At 31.8% G+C, this 18651-nt stretch overlaps 1 protein-coding gene across 3 annotated transcripts in view; it reads left to right on the top strand.

The window, feature by feature from the left end:
• The first annotated feature begins 4639 nt into the window (after positions 1 to 4639).
• Positions 4640 to 18651, top strand: part of LOC143248985 (far upstream element-binding protein 1-like) — a 100029-nt gene continuing 86017 nt past the window's right edge. For all 3 annotated transcript variants that reach the window (XR_013027312.1, XM_076498077.1, XM_076498078.1), the window contains exons 1-2: positions 4640 to 4797; positions 11460 to 11553. Coding sequence is in view for 2 of the 3 variants with exons in the window: in XM_076498077.1 (XP_076354192.1) it covers positions 4705 to 4797; positions 11460 to 11553 (187 nt within the window). In the remaining variant the exon portion in view is untranslated. The remainder of the gene's footprint in view (positions 4798 to 11459; positions 11554 to 18651) is intronic.

Below are 18651 nucleotides of genomic sequence, written 5' to 3' on the forward strand. Positions count from 1 at the left end.
GTGCTATGTGAAGAACGACGAGATAAAAGAAGATTTTTTTTTTTATTTTGTAAGCCTCTTACAACAACAACTAAGGCAGCCGACGTGAAGAAACTTGTGAATGACTTCTTCAGAGACAACGATCTTTTGTGGGATATGATTTCTGCAGTTTGTTCGGATGGAGCTCCAATCATGCTGGGACAAAACTCTGGTTTTGGTGTTCTGGTGAAAGCCGATGCACCACACATCATTGTAATGCACTGTGTTCTGCACAGGCATGTGTTGGCAACAAAAACCTTGCCTTCAAAACTGGCAGAAGTATTAAAAATTGTAGTTAAATGTGTGAACTTTGTGCGAAATAGTGCCCTGAAGCACCGCATCTTCAAAGAGCTGTGTAATGAAATGGGCTCTGAATTCGAGGTACTTTTGTACCATTCTAACGTTTGGTGGTTATCCCGGGGAAAGATGCTGAATCGTGTTTTTGCCATGCGTGTGGAAATAGCCCTGTTTTTGCGAGAGCACCAACATTGTCATGCAGATTGCTTCGAAAAATCTGAGTTCATTCTCATTTTGGCGTACATGACCGATATCTTTAATGCTCTCAATCATCTTAATCAACAGATGCAGGGTTGTGGAGTCAACATCATCGAAGCTGAAGAAAACCTGAAGACTTTTCAAAAAATGGTACCATTATGGAAACGACAAACAGAGGATGATAACTTCACAAACTTTCCCCTGCTGGACGACTGTATAAGTAAGATCGAAGATGTGTCTAAAATTGGAGACATTTATGTACCCAGGGAACTGAAGCAAGCAATTGCTATGCACTTAGATGATACTCTCGACAGATACTTCCCCACCAGAGAGTCATATCCAGCATGGGTGAGACGGCCGTTCACGTTTAGTGTTGCGACAGGTGATGTCAGTGATGAACACCTCGACGAAATCATTAAACTTCAGCAGAGCCAGGTTCAACAGCAACTTTTCAGTACAACAACGCTCTCAACATCTTGGCTTAACCAAATCGTAGCATACCTTCTTATTGCTAAGAAAGCCCTTGAGATACTCATACCGTTTGTTACAACGTATCTTTGTGAGCAATTCTTTTCGAGGATGGTAGACATAAGAACGAAGAAAAGGAACAGACTTTGTTGCAAAAATGATATGGGTGTGGCACTTGCCAAGATGAAGCCGCACATTTCTGAACTTGTCTCTGAAAGACAACAGCAAAAGTAACATTGATTTGCAGTAAATATTCATTAAGTTATGTTTTTGTTTTTGTGTGAAATTCATGTTTTGTTGGTTTTGTTCTTTGAACACAGTTATATTGTGTGCAACTGATGCATGGTTCATTTTGTACGCTAATAAAATATCTACTTATGTTTTGAATTTGAAAAATCATATTTTATTTTTCCAATTACGAAGGGTTTAGTGAATGCAAGTACGAAACTTCCGGGGTTCAGTACCTCCAACAATGTTAAGAACCACTGCTCTACATTAAATAAAAACCAGTTATTAGTGTAAAGAAGCTCAAAAACTGAATCTTTTTTATGGTTAAAATGTATTCTATCAGTTTTTACGATTGACAAGAAAGTTCAAGCTATCCGCTAGATAAAGCTTTGGGCATTTTATAAAGTTTGCGTTTCCTCGTAGTAGTGGCCCGGCATGACCAAGCGTGTTAAGGCGTTCGACTCGTAATCCGAGGGTCGCGTGTTCGAATTTAGGTCGCGCCAAACATGCTTGCCCTCCCAGCCGTGGGGGCGTTATAATGTGCGGTAAGTCCCACTATTCGTTGGTAAAAGAGTAGCCCAAGAGTTGGCGGTGGGTGGTGATAACTAGCTGCCTTCCCTCTAGTCTTACACTGCTAAATTAGGAATGACTAGCGCAGATATCCCTCGTGTAGCTTTGCACGAAATTCAAAACAAACATATTTCTATTTGTTCTGCTACTATCAGCTGTTACTGAGTCTGTTATTTGTAGTTAGTTAGTCTGGTACTTGTAATACTACTATTACATCGTTTATTACTTGTATTAATTTGTTTGTTTGTTTTTGAATTTCGCGCAAAGCTACTCGATGGCTATCTGCGATAGCCGTCCCTAATTTAGCAGTGTGAGACTAGAGGGAAGGCAGCTAGTCATCACCGCCAACTCTTGGGCTACTCTTTTACCAACGAATACTGGGATTGACCGTTACATGGACGTGGTGGCAACATGAAACTGGTGTGGATGTTCACATCTAGTAATATATGCAAGGATTTTTATTTTTTGAAGGTATTTCACCTACATAAGTAGGCATAACAGTTTGAAAGCTTTTCAGTTGAAATGTTGACACAATATTAAGTACTCACGTAAGTCGAAGTGATCATTCATGACATTCTAATATCGGCTGCTGGCCAATCATGCAATACAGTGTACAGCTCTGTGTATACTCACTTTTGATGTTGTCCCTGAGTATCGAGGAAGTTTAAATATACCACTTCGTTTAAAGGATGAGAGAGAAATTTTGGGTTAATTTGCAGGATTTAAGACATGTCTTATCTGATAAATGGCATTATGGCTTATCCGGAAAAACAATTAAAACATAGGCCCAATACTGTCAATACACTCTTTCGTAAACTTACACGAGAGATTAAATTTTTGCAGGTGACTCCTTCCAGTCCAAGATTCTTAATCTGTCAGTGATCATTATGATAAATAATCAGTACGCAGTACAAGTGGTCCAAAATATTTTGTGTTGCTTGAACAACAACAAAGAACACATTAATATAGCTGTGACATATATAGAATAGTGCTTATAAAAGAGCAGAATAAGCCTAGTTTTATTACAGTGTGTATGTACATACCTTTCCATTTTGTTACATTTAATTGTAAAGTACGTGTGAAGTATCAGTTTAATTATCAAATACATAAATGTTTTGCATAATGCCAATTGTATATTTGCATGTTCACATGAGAACAAAGTGATGCAGAAATGATTCTCACATAAAATAGCAGAATTTGGATAGCGTATAATTATGAATTGTACATTTAATTGCCCAAAATATTGATTTTAGTGTAGATAAACATATTCCTACAGTTTTCTTTAAATAAATTCACTCTAGTGTACTGTATTCAGTTGGAAAAATCGAGCCTACATTCTTGATATTTCTCAGTTTCATCCTAATTTTAAGATTTCTGAAATTACTCTGAAGTATACATAACCTACATGGTCGTTTTCAGAAAAACAAATATTTTAAGTATTAAGAGAAAAATTGTTTGTTTGTTGCTTTTTTAATTTCGCGCAAGCTACACGAGGGCTATCTGCGTTAGCCGTTCCTAATTTGGCAGTTAAAAGTAGAGGGAAGGCAACTAGTCATTACCACCCACCGCCAACTCTTGGGCTACTCTTTTACCAACGAATAGCGGGATTGACCGTCACTTTATAACGCCTTCACGGCTGAAAGAGCGAGCATGTTTGATGTGACGGGGATTCGAACGTGCGCACCTCATAATACGACTCGAACGCCTTAACCCAAGTGGCCATGCCAGGCACTTTAAGAACTTCTAGATATTAGGATTTAATTTATATTTGAGTTATAAAGTGCTTGTCATTTATTTACAATGAGTTAATCTTCACACATAATAAGGTTTCCAACAAGACACAAAGTAATTTATTTTAGCCTGATATGTACAGATGCAGGTCCCGATACCTGTATAATAATTATCTTACAGATATTGAGAAATATCTAATATCACAGATACGGTTCTTTCAATAAAAACTTGTATTTGTATTGTTTTCTATAATAAAAAAATTTATATCACCCACAACAGCCCCCCGCTAATACAGCGGTATGTCCACGGGTTTACAACACTAAAATAAGGGGTTCGATTCCCCTCAGTGGGCTCAGCAGATAGCCCGATGTGGCTTTGCTATAAGAAAAGTACACCCACCCACAACAGCTCTTTCTTCAAGTTGTTAAGCTGAAGGGTGTTCCTCGACATCATATTCATGTACGCTATTGTCTGACAGATAATGACTAAGAATCTACATAGCACAGATTCGGAAATATTGAGGAGAATGAACAAATAAAACAAATATTTATGCAGAAAATTTAAGTCTTAATTCACTGGCCAGTTTGTGTACGGCAACATTATTATTGGCATAATTCGACAAGGTAACCAATAACCATAGGGCCGCGCTCGGCCTACAGTGTATTCATTATAAATACATCTTTTCGAAAGAGAACAATTATTAGAAGTCGATATTTGAATTTCTATTCTAGCTGAACAGCCTTGCTTGTGCACTTTAATTTCAGGATGATTTCTTGATTGTTTAATACTTAAAATGTTTCTCTTTTGGCTTATAAAATAAGGACATTTGTAATCTTTTTATCTCAGTGTGATCTTCAGTTCAGTTTATAAATGTGGTTGTATTATATAAAATACTGTTTATTGAATCTGATAATATAATTTTACATAACGTTACTATAAATATTTACTTTTTAATTGTGTCGTTGACAATCATTTTGGTTACAATCTATATTCCAAATATAATAACTTAATCAAATTGTCACCTTTTAGTTGCTAAAATTCATTTGTAAACATACAAATTAAATATTCCTAACAAATAATAAATTTATAATATGTGAGTGTGTATGCTGATAATCTTTCGTATTTTATTATAAAGATCGACATAGATTGTCACGTGACTGATCGTCGGTGTATCGCCATATTGAGTACTACAGCATGACGGATTTTAAGGTTGGTTCCCAATCTACTGGTAGTTTTGAAAGTACAGGAAGTTCTGCATTTGCGGATGCACTTCAGAGAGCTCGCCAAGTAAGTTGAAAAATGTGTTTTTCTTTTGATATAGTATTTATTGAAAGTATGTGATAAGCCTATATACATGAGCTGTTGAAGTTTGATTGGATCCCTTGTACTACTACTAGTACTAAGGATAACGTTAGTTATTTGAATTGAACGTTAGGCCTAAAACAACCTTCGACAATGGTTGGCAAGTGATAAAAGTTTCCCAAAAAATGTTTTAGATTTACTACGAGAAAATAATCCCTTGGATATTTCATCTTGTGTAGTATCCGAATGTTGGAAATAGTTAAATTTAGGTTTTAAAAATGTATATATTTGTTAGGTGTTTCGCTAAAACAGACTTCATCATAGACCTTTTAAAGTTTTAAGAAAATTCATTACTGTGATTATAAAACGTCTGGTTACTACATTGTATGTGGTTATATATTAGATGTATTTCAACTTATTTTAATGGTTATAATAGGGTGTTCTAGTATTTTAAGAGAAATAAATAAACTACAAGATTCCTATCATATAACTGTGTAAAGTGGTTTAAATGAAATATAGGTTACAGTTGTTACTCACCAAGAAGGAAATGGATAAATATTGAAAATATGGACTGTCAGATCAGCAACTGCACAGCTATACCACTCATCCACCTGTACTAAATTAATATCTAGATTATGTAACATGAGACCTACACATGAAATAAAAAAAAAGTAAGCTGGAATAAAAATAAAGGTGAAGAGCAATATTAAAACCCATCTTATTGTTTCAGTGATTATTAAATAGTTAAAAACAAGAACTAATTCACACACTGATGAATTCTGTAGTTGTAAATTAGTAGATTTACACAACCAGTTCAATTTTGCAGTTCATAATTAAAAATCATACCTGTAAATAGACTGTTTGCTTCATGTTACCTTCACATTGGAACAATGTTAACAAAATGTCTGATTTATCACTTCCTTATAACCTGGTACTACATGACACCTGTGTCAAGACAAGGTAAAATGTACTGCCATTAACCCTATTGTTATGGGCCTTCCTATGATCATGGGTTAAAGGCCATGTCATTGCATTGGTGGACTTGCATTCAAAAATTTATTTTGAACTGATATTTTATGAATGTATGCCAATCAGTTTTGTATGAAACTGTAAATAATTGAAATTTTAAATTTATACATTATTTAATTTTGTAATTTAAGAACATGTATTGAAAAAGTACACCTAAATATAAATTTTTGTATGCCACCTCCAAACTTGTTCTTTTAAAGCTTTGATTCAAACAGGTAAGGTGAAACTTTAGTAAGCTCAAAATTTTATAGTATTATAGACTCGAATACAGCTTAATTACTAAGTGTATTGTATGACCTTGTTTATGTTAAAAAATTAAATGGCTAAAATCAATTTTAAATAGTTTTAAAGTTTTATGTTTTCAAGTAGTAACAAAACTTGCCAGACCAAAGTATAGCACGTAGAGAACTATTGTTTGATATATCATTGATCCTTATTGGCCAGGGCTGTTTGTACCAACATGCTGATCTTAGTTTTAACATTTGCTTGCTGATAAATGGCAAATGTTGAGCTTCATGATGATCACAATGTTTTTAAAAGTAGATTTACAGCTAAGGGGAGTTTAGCTGCCATTATGTAAATCATACAAATTCAACATGTGTTAATACTGTAGATGTTTTTTTGGGGGTTTATAATAATTAGTATTTTCTATGTGAAATTTATATATTCACAATTGCAATTTCTCAATCATATGCTCCTGTGGTCAGAAGCTATAGTTATTTGGAACTGCTTATTATTGGGAGTAAGGAAGAAATTGAAGCTGCACATACACTACACATAATGTGAAATGTATTATGTTAATATCTATATGTTTATTTAGTTGTTAATGGCATTATATTTAAGCATGCTGATTATGCCAATTAATACATACAAGTATGGTTGCAGAACAGTGGAAATTGTTGATTAAAAGAATGACTCCATAACCAACACATGCAACATAAGTAGTATTTGTTATATGTTATGGATCTGATAATCCATCAATAACTACCATTGTGATATTGAACTAGACATAACAGTGATGACATTGTAATCATACGACTGTTATGAAGAAAAAAACTTGATTTTTGTTATTTCTTCATAAACTGCAGAATAGTATGCCATTTTTAGATGTCTCGTTCATATAGATAAGGACTTCCTATCCAGCGTACCCAATTGACAAAGGGAATCGGACACAACTTGATGTTTAACTTTTATTGAAGATTTCCTGGAAAAGCAATGTATAAAATACCTGTCAAGTATTAATGTTCATGCATTTAGATGTTTTATTGAATGTTACGTGTAATGTATGTTACTTTACAATTCTTTTAAAAGAATTGTAATTGGTTTTAAAGGTTTATTTGTGTCTAGCAAATTTTATTGGATCCAGACCAAAGTAGAGCATAAAGAGAGCTATGGTTTGGTATATCACTAATCTTTATTGGTCCAGCTGCTTTGAGCTGACATCTGGTGTCAGTTTTTACACTTGTTCACTGATCACTAACAAATTGTAGACAACAGGTTTAGAGGTCATTGCAATAAGATGGATTTGCAACTAGTAGGGCACAGTTGGCTTGAAATAAATCATTCCAATTTAGCATTTATTAGTGTTGTAGATGTTTTCTTTTGTTTTTGTTTTTTTGTACAATAATTAGTATTATCTGTGTGAAATTTATGTGTTTGCAATTGAGATTACCCATTCACATGCTACAATAATCATGTGTTATAATTCTTTGGGACCCATTAATTGTAAACAGAATACATGTTGGCCTGGCAACAGCTGGCCTAATACTGTCAGAGGTAAACAGACAGTATGTTGGCTTGGAAACAGTCTGCTATGTGCATATTGTTTGATTTGGCTAGAGCAAGAGAACGTGATTAAATAGTCTTAGTCTGTCATAAAAATGGTATGAACAATGGCAGTATTGTTTGTATATTAAGATCCATTATTAGTAATCACAATTTAATATTACAGGTCTTACTGGTGTGATAAATCAAAATCTATAGTAAACTGAAATGAACTGTCTCACAAGACTGTATATGAGCTATTACTTTGACATACTCGATGAATAATTGTGCAAACAACTTCATTGAAGAAAGGACAACACAGTCTTGAAATCAGTTTTACATCTTTGCTTTAAGAATGCATATAATTATCAACATATTATTTTAAATTCAAATGTCTATTCTACATGATGAAAATGATATTAAAAAATAGATGAAATAAGAAAACCTTTAATTGTACTGAGATTTAGAAAGAGAAGTAGAAGATGTTGCTGAATTACTAACAGAAATACTGGAAGATTTGTTATCACACTTGTATAATAAAAACTATTACTAGGGAAATTCCTTGTATAACTTTATTAGATAACTTGTTCAGTGTTGTATCCATATTAAGGAGCATACTTGAAGATTTGATTAAAATCATCAGGATTTCCATACAAGTACTTTTTTATGTAACATTTACTTTGCTCATGACATTTCTTGTCCTTGCAGAATTGGTCATGGGTTAAAGGCCATGTTGTTGCGTGTTTTTTTTACTTGCATTCAAAATATTATTGAACTACTATTTTATGAATTTATGTCAGGAAGTTTGGAATCAAATTGTATATTATAATTCAAACTTTAATATTATGCATTGGCTCATTTCTAAATTTGAAAGTAAATATTAACATACCTAAATATAGAATTTAGTGAGTTATGTGCTATGTTAAATGCAGCACTGTTTAAAATTAGATGTTTGTAATGTCAAGATACTAAATCTATAGTTTTGTACAAATTAGGAATTCAAGTCACCAATATTGAGAAACTAAAATATAAAATAAGATCCTCATATCTTTATTTTTGAAATGTGGCTTATGCACTGAATCAAATACAGTGGGCCCCATTTGTCTCTTTCAGTTTTTGGAAACAGTCCCTTATATACACTTACTTCAATACATATGTGAGTAACCAGTTGTCAGTTTAGAATGTGCCCAGAGTGGTTTCTTAGCCATTTTAGCTTGTGTAAAAGTTACCACTTTCTTTCAATCCAAGATTTTAAGAAGGTAGTTGTATCTAGTCTGCTGAAAGATTCATATTTTTGTAAAATTTAAATACATCTTAGTTACTGAGCTTAATAAATTATACTGGAATTCTGTGGTATTAGTGTAGTTATTTATTATTTCTTGGTTATTCAACTGTATATATATAAAACCTAAAACAAAAATTGTTCTATGTTCTCCACGTGCAAAATTTTACAAGGCTTAGCAACCTATGTCTAGCAGCAACTGAGGTCAAAGGTTGTAACTAGAAGAGAATTGTTTGCTTTACTGCTTGTTTTATATTTTAAGAAAAATAAATTTAGTAATTTATTTCTGAATAGTAATAATCTGTATATATGTCATATTACTGGATAGGTAACATGAGTGTACTGCATGAATGCAAGTTATGTTAGCTATGCATGACTGGAAGGTCAGTATCATAAAAAAATAATAAATATATAGTGTTATGAGATTTAATCTACTTAGTCTAAACATTTGTATTTTTGTTGTATGTAATCATTCTAACAAGATAAAAGCATAATTTTTATTTCATAATTCTTTTATGATGGTTACGAGGTTGGTCAAATGAAAGACCCCACATAGGGTATAGAAAATAACAAAATATAAAGTCTTACTGAAAACAAACATTTAAAATGTATTTTGGAGGTTTTAGAGATTACACTATTATATTTTTAGTCTGAAGAATAGTTTTTTAATCATAACATGAAATCACTTTGCACTCGAACTAGTAATGAAATAAGACTTAATATTTTCCCAAACAAATCTTTAGTAAAAGTATTTCATTAAAAAATCTGATTTTTTGTGTACAAAATGCTTGTAACCTGTACCTAAAGTCTACCAAATGTTTTGAAGATACACAGGCTGTATCATGTGAAAATGTGTAGATGAACTCGTATATTATATTATATAATATCCACGAATTTATTTACACATTTACATATGTTAAGTATTTGCATTATAACTTTTGATAAAGCATGTGAATCTTCATAAAAGTTTATTTTTAGTAAAGATTGCATGCTTTTTATTCACAAAATATCAGATTGTTTTATGAAATATTTTTACTAAAGATTTGTTGGTGAAAATGGACTCTGTTTCATTACTGGTCTGAATGCAAATTTATTTCACATTAAGATTAAGAAAAGTATTTTTTCATCCCAAAAATTGCAAATATTACTTACATATAATCTATAAAACCTTTTAAATACATTTCAAACATTTTGAGTAAATATGTGGGATCTGTCACTTGACCAACCTTGTTGCCATCATAAAAAAAATTTAGGAAATGTTTTTTTTTGTGCTAGATTGACTACCTATCATAACATGAAAATAAAAATGTTTAGTCTAAGTAGGTTAAATCTCTTAAGGCTATACATGTTTATATTTTTTATTTTGCTGACCATCCAATCATGCCTAGCTAACATTACTTACATTGATAATGTGCATATGCACTTATGTGACATATCAAATAATATAAAACTGATCTTTAGTCTTTCTTCTCTTGGCTGTGTTTTACCAAATATTTGCAGATATAACTACTAGCCTGGTTATCATTAAATATTAACAACTAATGATACAAGTTAGTAAAAGTTTCTTTTTTTATTTCGGAAAAGTTTTACTTTAAGTTGACAACTACTTTGCTTCATTACCAAATTACAAGAACTGTTTTTTAATGTATATCTTCCTGTAAGCCCTAGTTGTTTATGAACTATATAAAATATTATATGCTCATTATGACTAAGCATGATAATCATGTGTTCCATTGTCATAATTATGTATCATGTCTTGAATTTTTGCATCATGAAAAAGTTTCATTAGCAATTTGATGTGATTTCATTGTTTATGTAGATAAAATTATAAGTATCTTTCTATTAATATATGAGAGGTGATTCTAATTATAAAAAATGGTAGGTCACAAACAAAATGTTTTGGAATTTTGACTGATTACTGATCAGTGCTACATTTTGTGGATACTTGTGGATAGTCCCTAAGTATTAATAAATTTGTATACTTACATACTGTTGTACTATATACTAATATGTTTCAGATAAATTTTTATCATGAATGGTGTTCTATGTTTATTTTACTACTGTTGACGTAGTTTTAAATAATTTTTACATTCTTATTGTTTGTTTTGTAAAAAATTTAAAATGGAATACATATCTTTAAACCTTATATTGTTAGCAGTGAATTGGTGGGTTCTTGTGCTTAATATAGTAGTTTTAGTAGCTTAACATTACAACTAGCCTTGCATATTCTTTATATGTATACCATGTATTTTAAAAATCAAACAAGAACCTTGTATACCAATAAGAGGTATTACTGTGTAATAACTGGGTATTTTATAGTGTTGTCATTTTTAAATTGGGAATAGAAGTGCATCATGCCCATATCATTGATATGGGTAGTATTTGAAGGACTCTTGTGCAGTTAAGAAATGTTTAACATAAGAATAAACAAAATTCTTTAAAATATCCCCCAAATGTGCAAAAAAGTAGAAGGCAAATAAGGGAAGTAGGATTTTCTCTCAAATGGAGGACCAATGGCAACTGTGTATTAGTGAGAACGTGTTTAATTTAAAAAAAAAATTTATTTTTACAGATAGCAGCAAAGTTTACTCCCAGTGGCGGAGACAATAACAGTGCTGCTACTGGAACCAAGCGCCCTTTAGAAAACAGTATGGACCCTGTTACAGGTTTGTGTACTATATTTAAACCATTAATGTTGACCTTGAATGTCAACGTGGTATATAAATGATTAATAGTAATGCCAGAATTTGAAGTATCACATTAGTACTCTAAGTTTCTTGTAACTATTGGCTTGTATTTATCAACATACACTTGTTAGGTTCTCATTGTACAGTTTATTTTCTATGATTGTTAAAAGTTTTATTGCATAAAAAGTTGTAGTGTGATGAACCATTCTAAGAAAGTGTTTGTACACTAGCCTTAGTTATTTGTAGGGATTTTTGGTTTTTCAACTTCATTCAAATATATTGTCTTTTGGATCAGTTCAGTACATGACCCTAATGCAGTAACTTTCAGGTGTTTCTCTTGAGTTGTCTTGATATTGGCTTAAATTATCTGAAGTTTGTGATAGCATTGAGGGGAAGTAGAACCATATTATGTTCCATTTGCATCTTGCTGATTTATAACTTGTTAGTGTTTCTTCATGTACTGTTCTTTGGTATGGGAATATTCAATTAATAATTTTTCCTTCTGTCTTGGTGGCCAAAATAGAGGTTAATCTCTGTTCCAGTCCCATTATGACCACATATATATTGGAAGTTTGATAATCCTCTTGTGGACTAGCATGGCTTTAGTAAACCTTAGTTCCTGGTTCACATACAAATGAGTTGTTTATGTGCAAGAGATTTGACTCCCATTGGTACCTGATATATGCTGCAGTATGCCTCATATGCAAGGTTGACTCAATTATTTTAGTTTAAACTTTGTAGCATAGCAAACTAAAAAATGTACAGTTTGCTCACCTCTATCTACAGTCAACTTCTAACATGTTTCATCAATGACAATAAATTGAATGAAATTAAATGCACATGAAAGTACCAAATGATTAACCCTTTAACCTTGCTCAGGTCAAAGTGTGCACGTTACTACCTTTCACAGAGTTACATTCAAAATTTAAACTATTTTTATTATCAGTGTGTGTGAATAAACTTGGCATTAGAATTTAATTTAGTATTATCTAATTTTTAAGTTCCTAATTTTATAAGGAAGTATCTTTTTAAAAAAATTCTCTCCTAGTATTAGAACTGTGATGTTTATTAAATGTTTTCCCTCTTTAACATTTTACCACCCCTTGAGAAGTATGAAATATAATGCAAGTTTCTTATTATATTTTTATTGCTTAGGCTTAGAATAATTTACATAGTCTTTAATCTCATATAATTACAGAATAATAAAATAGAAATGTGGACCCTGCTTGTCATACTCACCTGTTGCATCCTCTTTCAGAAGTTGCCAATAGTTTGATATTTTGAACTATATTATTTGTAATCAGTAAAAAGCCAGAGTATTAATTCATCAAATGTTATATTTTTGTATGTACAGAGAATTGTCTGTTTTTGTTTCAGTTCAAACTTTATTTTCTCTCAGGAAATGCATTGACAAGCTTAGCTGAATTTTTAATAGCTTTTGTCATGAAGTTAGTAAGTCAAAAATTGTGATAATTATGGAGCATTTTTTTCTTTTTTGATGTTATTTTTTGCTCATTGGTGCATTACTTAATTATATAAATATTACTTAATGCAATGCTACCATTAATATTGAAAAAAAGTAAGTTTAAGTGACATCCACAGTCAACATAAGAAAAAAAAAAATCCAGGAAAGTACTTTATTTTTTTTACATGCATATTTAATATACATATAGCTAAAATATAAAAATTGAAACTTTTTAGGTTAGATAAAGTAAAATAAATAATAGTATTAACAATAATTAAATGTAAAAATATGTATACTATTATATGTTTTAGCTATTTCAGCATGCACTTGGTCCCTAAGACTGATCTCAACCATTTTGTACTTATGGTTTTCATGTTGCAACATTTGAAGTTACTAAGCAGATGTTAACAAAATTTATCAGATTATCAGAAAATATTACAATGCTTTCATATGCAAAATATCAGTTTTTTTTTTATTAAGTCTTAAGATTTTGTTAAACGTTTTTCATGTCTTTTTTTCTTTTCATATATTGCTTATCCAACATGCAAAGTAATTTTCATTTTAAGTTAAAAATACTTTTATGCATCAGAAAATTTTTCAATTTTAATTACAAAATATTTATATTGTCCAGATTGTCATGAAATGTTTCTTAAAAAAGAACTTTATTATTTTCACTAACTAATATCTGTATATGTTTTGTAGTTTTCACTGATCTCGTAACCACCATAAAAATTAGGAAATGTATATAAATCATGGCTCTTTAATTTTAGAATGACTACAGTTTATAACATAACATAAATGTTTAGACTAAGTAGTTAAATCTTTAACATTGTACAGTGTGTGTGTGTGAGATTAGCAAATTGGAGGTTAAGACTGATTGATGGTGTATTCCCACCACAATGTAGGTTCTATTTCCACAGTCACCTCCAAAACCTATGATACATTTTATAATCCCCCCCCTTTTTTTTTTTTTTAAGAAATGCAGCATATTTTGTTTAATTTTAATGTGTTTTGTTTTGGTTTAAAAATGTGTGGTTATGTGTATATTATTAGCTGTGCATGGCTAACAATATAGAAATTACAGTGACATGGAATATGTGCATTTATGTTACTATATCCAATAACATAAAACTAACCTTCAGTCTACAAAGTGGCCCTGTGTTGTCTGTGTTTTAGTAGACTATTATTTTGTACAGTACAGCCACATTATATGTGTATAGATTATTATTTAGAAATATATTACTAAACCTATTCTTCTGAAAACATAGAACAGTAAATAAAAAAACTAAAAGAAATATATCTTCTAGTTGTAATTGGTTGCTACTTGATGTAGGTTGATAAACCTTTTAAAATTTCGTACACGGAGGATATGAAATGAAAAAATATTTTCAGGTTTTATGAATACAGTTAAATAACCAAAAAAAAATCATAAGCTGTTGTATTGATAACTAAGAATTCCACTATGATTTATCAAGCTTAGTAACTAAGCTGTATTTTGGTCTTAAAAAAAAAATTGAGCAGACTAAAGACAACCTACTTGCTTTAGATCTTTTCTCAAAGAATGAGATGGCATTTTAATGCACAAAAATGGCTGAGAAACCCACAGGGTGAGACGTTCTGATCTTTCATTTGGTATTCATGTTATATGTACAAGTAAGTGTGTATAAGGGGCTGTTTCCAAAAGTGGAAAGAGGTGAGTGGGGTTATTATGTTTAATTCAGTTCATGAGCTATATCTCAGCAGATAGAAAAGATAGGAAGTTTGTATTTTATATTTTAGTTTGTTCATATTGGCAGTTTGAGTTTCTAATTGGTATGAAACTATGAACTTTGTATTTTGACCTTACAAACATCTAATTTGAACCAGTGCTGCATTCAACAAACCATGTGACACAAAAGAATCAGTGTTTAACTGCATTTTTTTTATATATACTTTTGAATTAAATATAATAATATATAATACTAACAGTTGAATTATAATCTACAGTTTGGTAACAAACTTACTGACATACTTTCATTAAATAGTAGTTCAATAAAAGTCAACAAAAGCAGTGACATGGTATTTCACCTGTGATCTCTTTGGATGGGGTTAAGCTACTTAAGATAAACAATTGTGATTTTCTGTTATGACTTGCAGTAATTCCAAAAAGAAAATGGAGGAAGTTTAGAATTATATTTTAACCTTTTATGGTGGTTATGAGGCCAGTCAAGTCAACTGTATTCATATAGAGTTAGAGAAAAGAAAATAACAGTTAAAATATGTTTTTCTGAAAAAGATTTGATATGTATAGGACATTTTAGGGGTTGTGCAAATGATACTCAAATTTTCAGATAAGAAAATATTTTTAACCTTGTCATGAAGATTACTTTGCACTCAGATATACAACATGCAGAGTAAACTGTTAAATAGTTTTTCACTGAACATTAACATGCTCTTTTTCCACTTACAGAAGGTAAAACCATAGTGTAACTTGTAGAAAAAGTATTCCATTGTCATGTTTTTTTGAGTTTATTTAATTTTACCAGTGGAATCCTTAAATCTCGCTGGGACACTTGACAAAAAGCAAAGTTGAGAATTCACAACCCTTTGCTGCAAGACCCTAGTGAGAGCCCTGTTTACATTGGAATTGCACTGTGTTTAAAGGCCTTCAATATTTCAATTGCGAAGTATTTAATTAAATTCTAATCTTTCCTCAACCTTTTTGCTCTGAGTATCCTCTACTATGCATGACAAAGTTTTAGTGTCTTAAATTCAAAATTTTATTAAACTACTTTTTGTTTATGTTATACCAATTAGTATGGCATAAACATTTAGCTAGTAATCTGTAATTTAGTAGTATATGTTTTAAGCTCTTAATTCTACATGGAAATATTTTTAAAAATTGTTAATTTCTCTTAATGTCACATAGTAACAGATGAAATATAAAGTTTAACTAGAAAAACAAATTAAAATTTATTTAGGAGATTTTGGGATTATACATATGAAATTCGTGATTTATGAGATGTGGAAAATATTTTTAATCTTAACAAAAATTACTTTGCATTTGGGCTGTTCAAAATAAATATTTATATATTAATGGAGAAATCTTTATTTTAGTTTATCAAAAATGCTTCAACTAATAATGATTTTTTGCAAAGATATACAAACTATATTGAATGTTAGAAGTATTAAATCTACAAAGACTTTAATAGAAAGAGATTAGGTGGTTGGTCAAATTGGTTGATCCCATGAAGAGATAATTAAAATTCAGTTTGAAGAAATCTTTAAGTTAAAATATTCGGTAAATTATGTACTGTGATGTCTTGATTTTATATATTTGGAGCATTCAGAACTTTTCCAAATTATTTCCTGTGTTGTGTACTGATATTAGTTGTCTTTGCATCACTTTATTTGACTCTCATATTTTCTGGGAAGTGTAATTTTGTAATAAACTGGCATTAAAACTTGTATTTATTTATTTTGGTGGAAATGTGCAACACTTAATAAAAACCCATTTTCATCAATTGACTACTATATTGCTTTTCATGAAAAAGTGCATATTCAACAGAAAATGACTAGATAAAGATGAATTTGTAAACTGGGACAGAAACCACAAAGTAATCAATTTACAGTATGGGTGAAAGGATACAGAGATTGCACATGCAAAATGCAAAGCGTTGTATAAGTGGAAGGATTTTGAGAAAAACTCTCATGATTTCTTAAGAATAGTGGGACATAACCAGAGTGTTCTGGTGGTTGTTGTCCCAGCATTGGCCTTTCACTATAAGACATGACGTAATTTGCCTCTAAAAATAAAGTACTACAGGCTGAATTAGTATGATTTCTTTTCACGGATCTTATAATTCTGGCACTAACATCAATAAATAATTTTAAATTAATTATAGGAAGACTATATATAGTGCACTGGTTTGACAGTGCATTTTAAGCAACTGTTATTGGAGACTGTAGAGAGACATTTTGTTGTTTGTCAGATGATACTTATTGTTCAGCACATCAACAAAATTGACATGTACACAAAATGTTGAATTAACTCTTTCATAATGGGTCAGAGGTCAAAGGCCATGTCATTGCATTTGTTGACTTGTAGTCAAAATTTTATGGAACAACTATTATATGAATTTGTAAATACATTTGGTAGGTTAATCCAAACTTCAATATTATATATGAGTTAATTTGTTAATTTAAAAGTGAATATGAAAAGATTTATCCTAAATATTCATTTTTGTGAGTCATGTGGTATGTTGAATGTAGCATACAGTTCCATGGTAGTTGGGGTCAGTGGACACCAAAATTTTCTTGCTTTCTCATGGCTTCTTGTATCTCTCACCCATTCACTGCTAAGGTTAAACAACTCTTGATCAGTAAGCAACCACGCTTGGAGGACTTTTAATACTCAGTCCCAAGTTTGAGGTGATAATGTAACATGATTACTCACTTCACATTCTCTACCTGAAAAGTCTCTTGGGCAGAAGCTACCATTTTTCATTTATAAGGGATTGAAAATGTTTGCTGGCTCTAAAAAATCTGTCTAGAAACTCTTATCTGGAGACATTCTGGTTAAAACATCAAAACCAGGAAACACAAAACTCCTTTTGAAGTCCAAGACTTTTGGAGGTTAGCCTCTTCGGGTTACTCACCATGCTATATCCCTTCAGTGTTATTGCTGAGAAGGATCTTAACATTTCTGAGATCGAGATTCTTGCCAGTGTATCCAGTCAAGCGGTTTGGACACGCAGTGTTTCTTCACTCACAAGTGGAATACTGAGGCCTTCCTGCCTTCTCATTTTGACATTCACTTCTCCCTGTCCCCCTACATCTGTTGAGGCAGCTTACTTATATGGTAGTGTTCAGCCCTGTATCCCTAATCTTCTCCAGTATTTCCAGTGCCAGAAGTTTGGTCACTGTGATACCTTGCAGTGGTTCTTTGTGCTGTGCCTCTTGTGATGGCAAAGACCACAAGGCAAATTTATATGACCAGCAGCCTCACTTCATCAACTGTGATGGGTTCCACCCTTTTTAATCCTGTTATTGTTCCAATTGGATTGAGGTGAAAAAGGGTACAGTGCTTGAGGACTGCTAACAACATCCTATGCTGAGGCACGGAAACTTTTGTCTTCCCAGCCATAAAAGACGTGCTGCTGCCCTTTACTCTGCATCCTCAGTAGATGTGCAGATTGACCTCTCTGTGCCTCATAAGGAGTCTTTTTCATCTCATCATTAGAGTTTGTTGCCTTATGTAAAAAATGGAGTTCACCAGTCAGTGTCATCCTTTGTCTCTTTTCTCACCTGTGTTTCTGGTGGCTGCTTGGGCCATTGGCCTTGAGGCGCAAAAACCATTATAAGGTCATGCCAACAGTCACTAGACTCGCCATCTTCTGAAAGTGATTTGCCTTGGGCAGAGTCCATAGAGATTTACAGACCTTTGTCTTCTGAAGAGAAGCAACATGGTCACAAAATTGCTCTCATCCCTTACTAAGTTAAAATAGTCACTTGGATACAGTGGAACTGTTAAGGCTACTCCTTCATCTATGTTGTTGATATAAGTTTAAAGTAGTAAAGTTATTAACACAAAGGATGTAAAGGTTAAAATTAAAGAAAAACTATAAATGTGA

This window comes from Tachypleus tridentatus, chromosome 4 (assembly GCF_004210375.1).
Source record: "Tachypleus tridentatus isolate NWPU-2018 chromosome 4, ASM421037v1, whole genome shotgun sequence".
Taxonomy (NCBI): domain Eukaryota; kingdom Metazoa; phylum Arthropoda; class Merostomata; order Xiphosura; family Limulidae; genus Tachypleus; species Tachypleus tridentatus.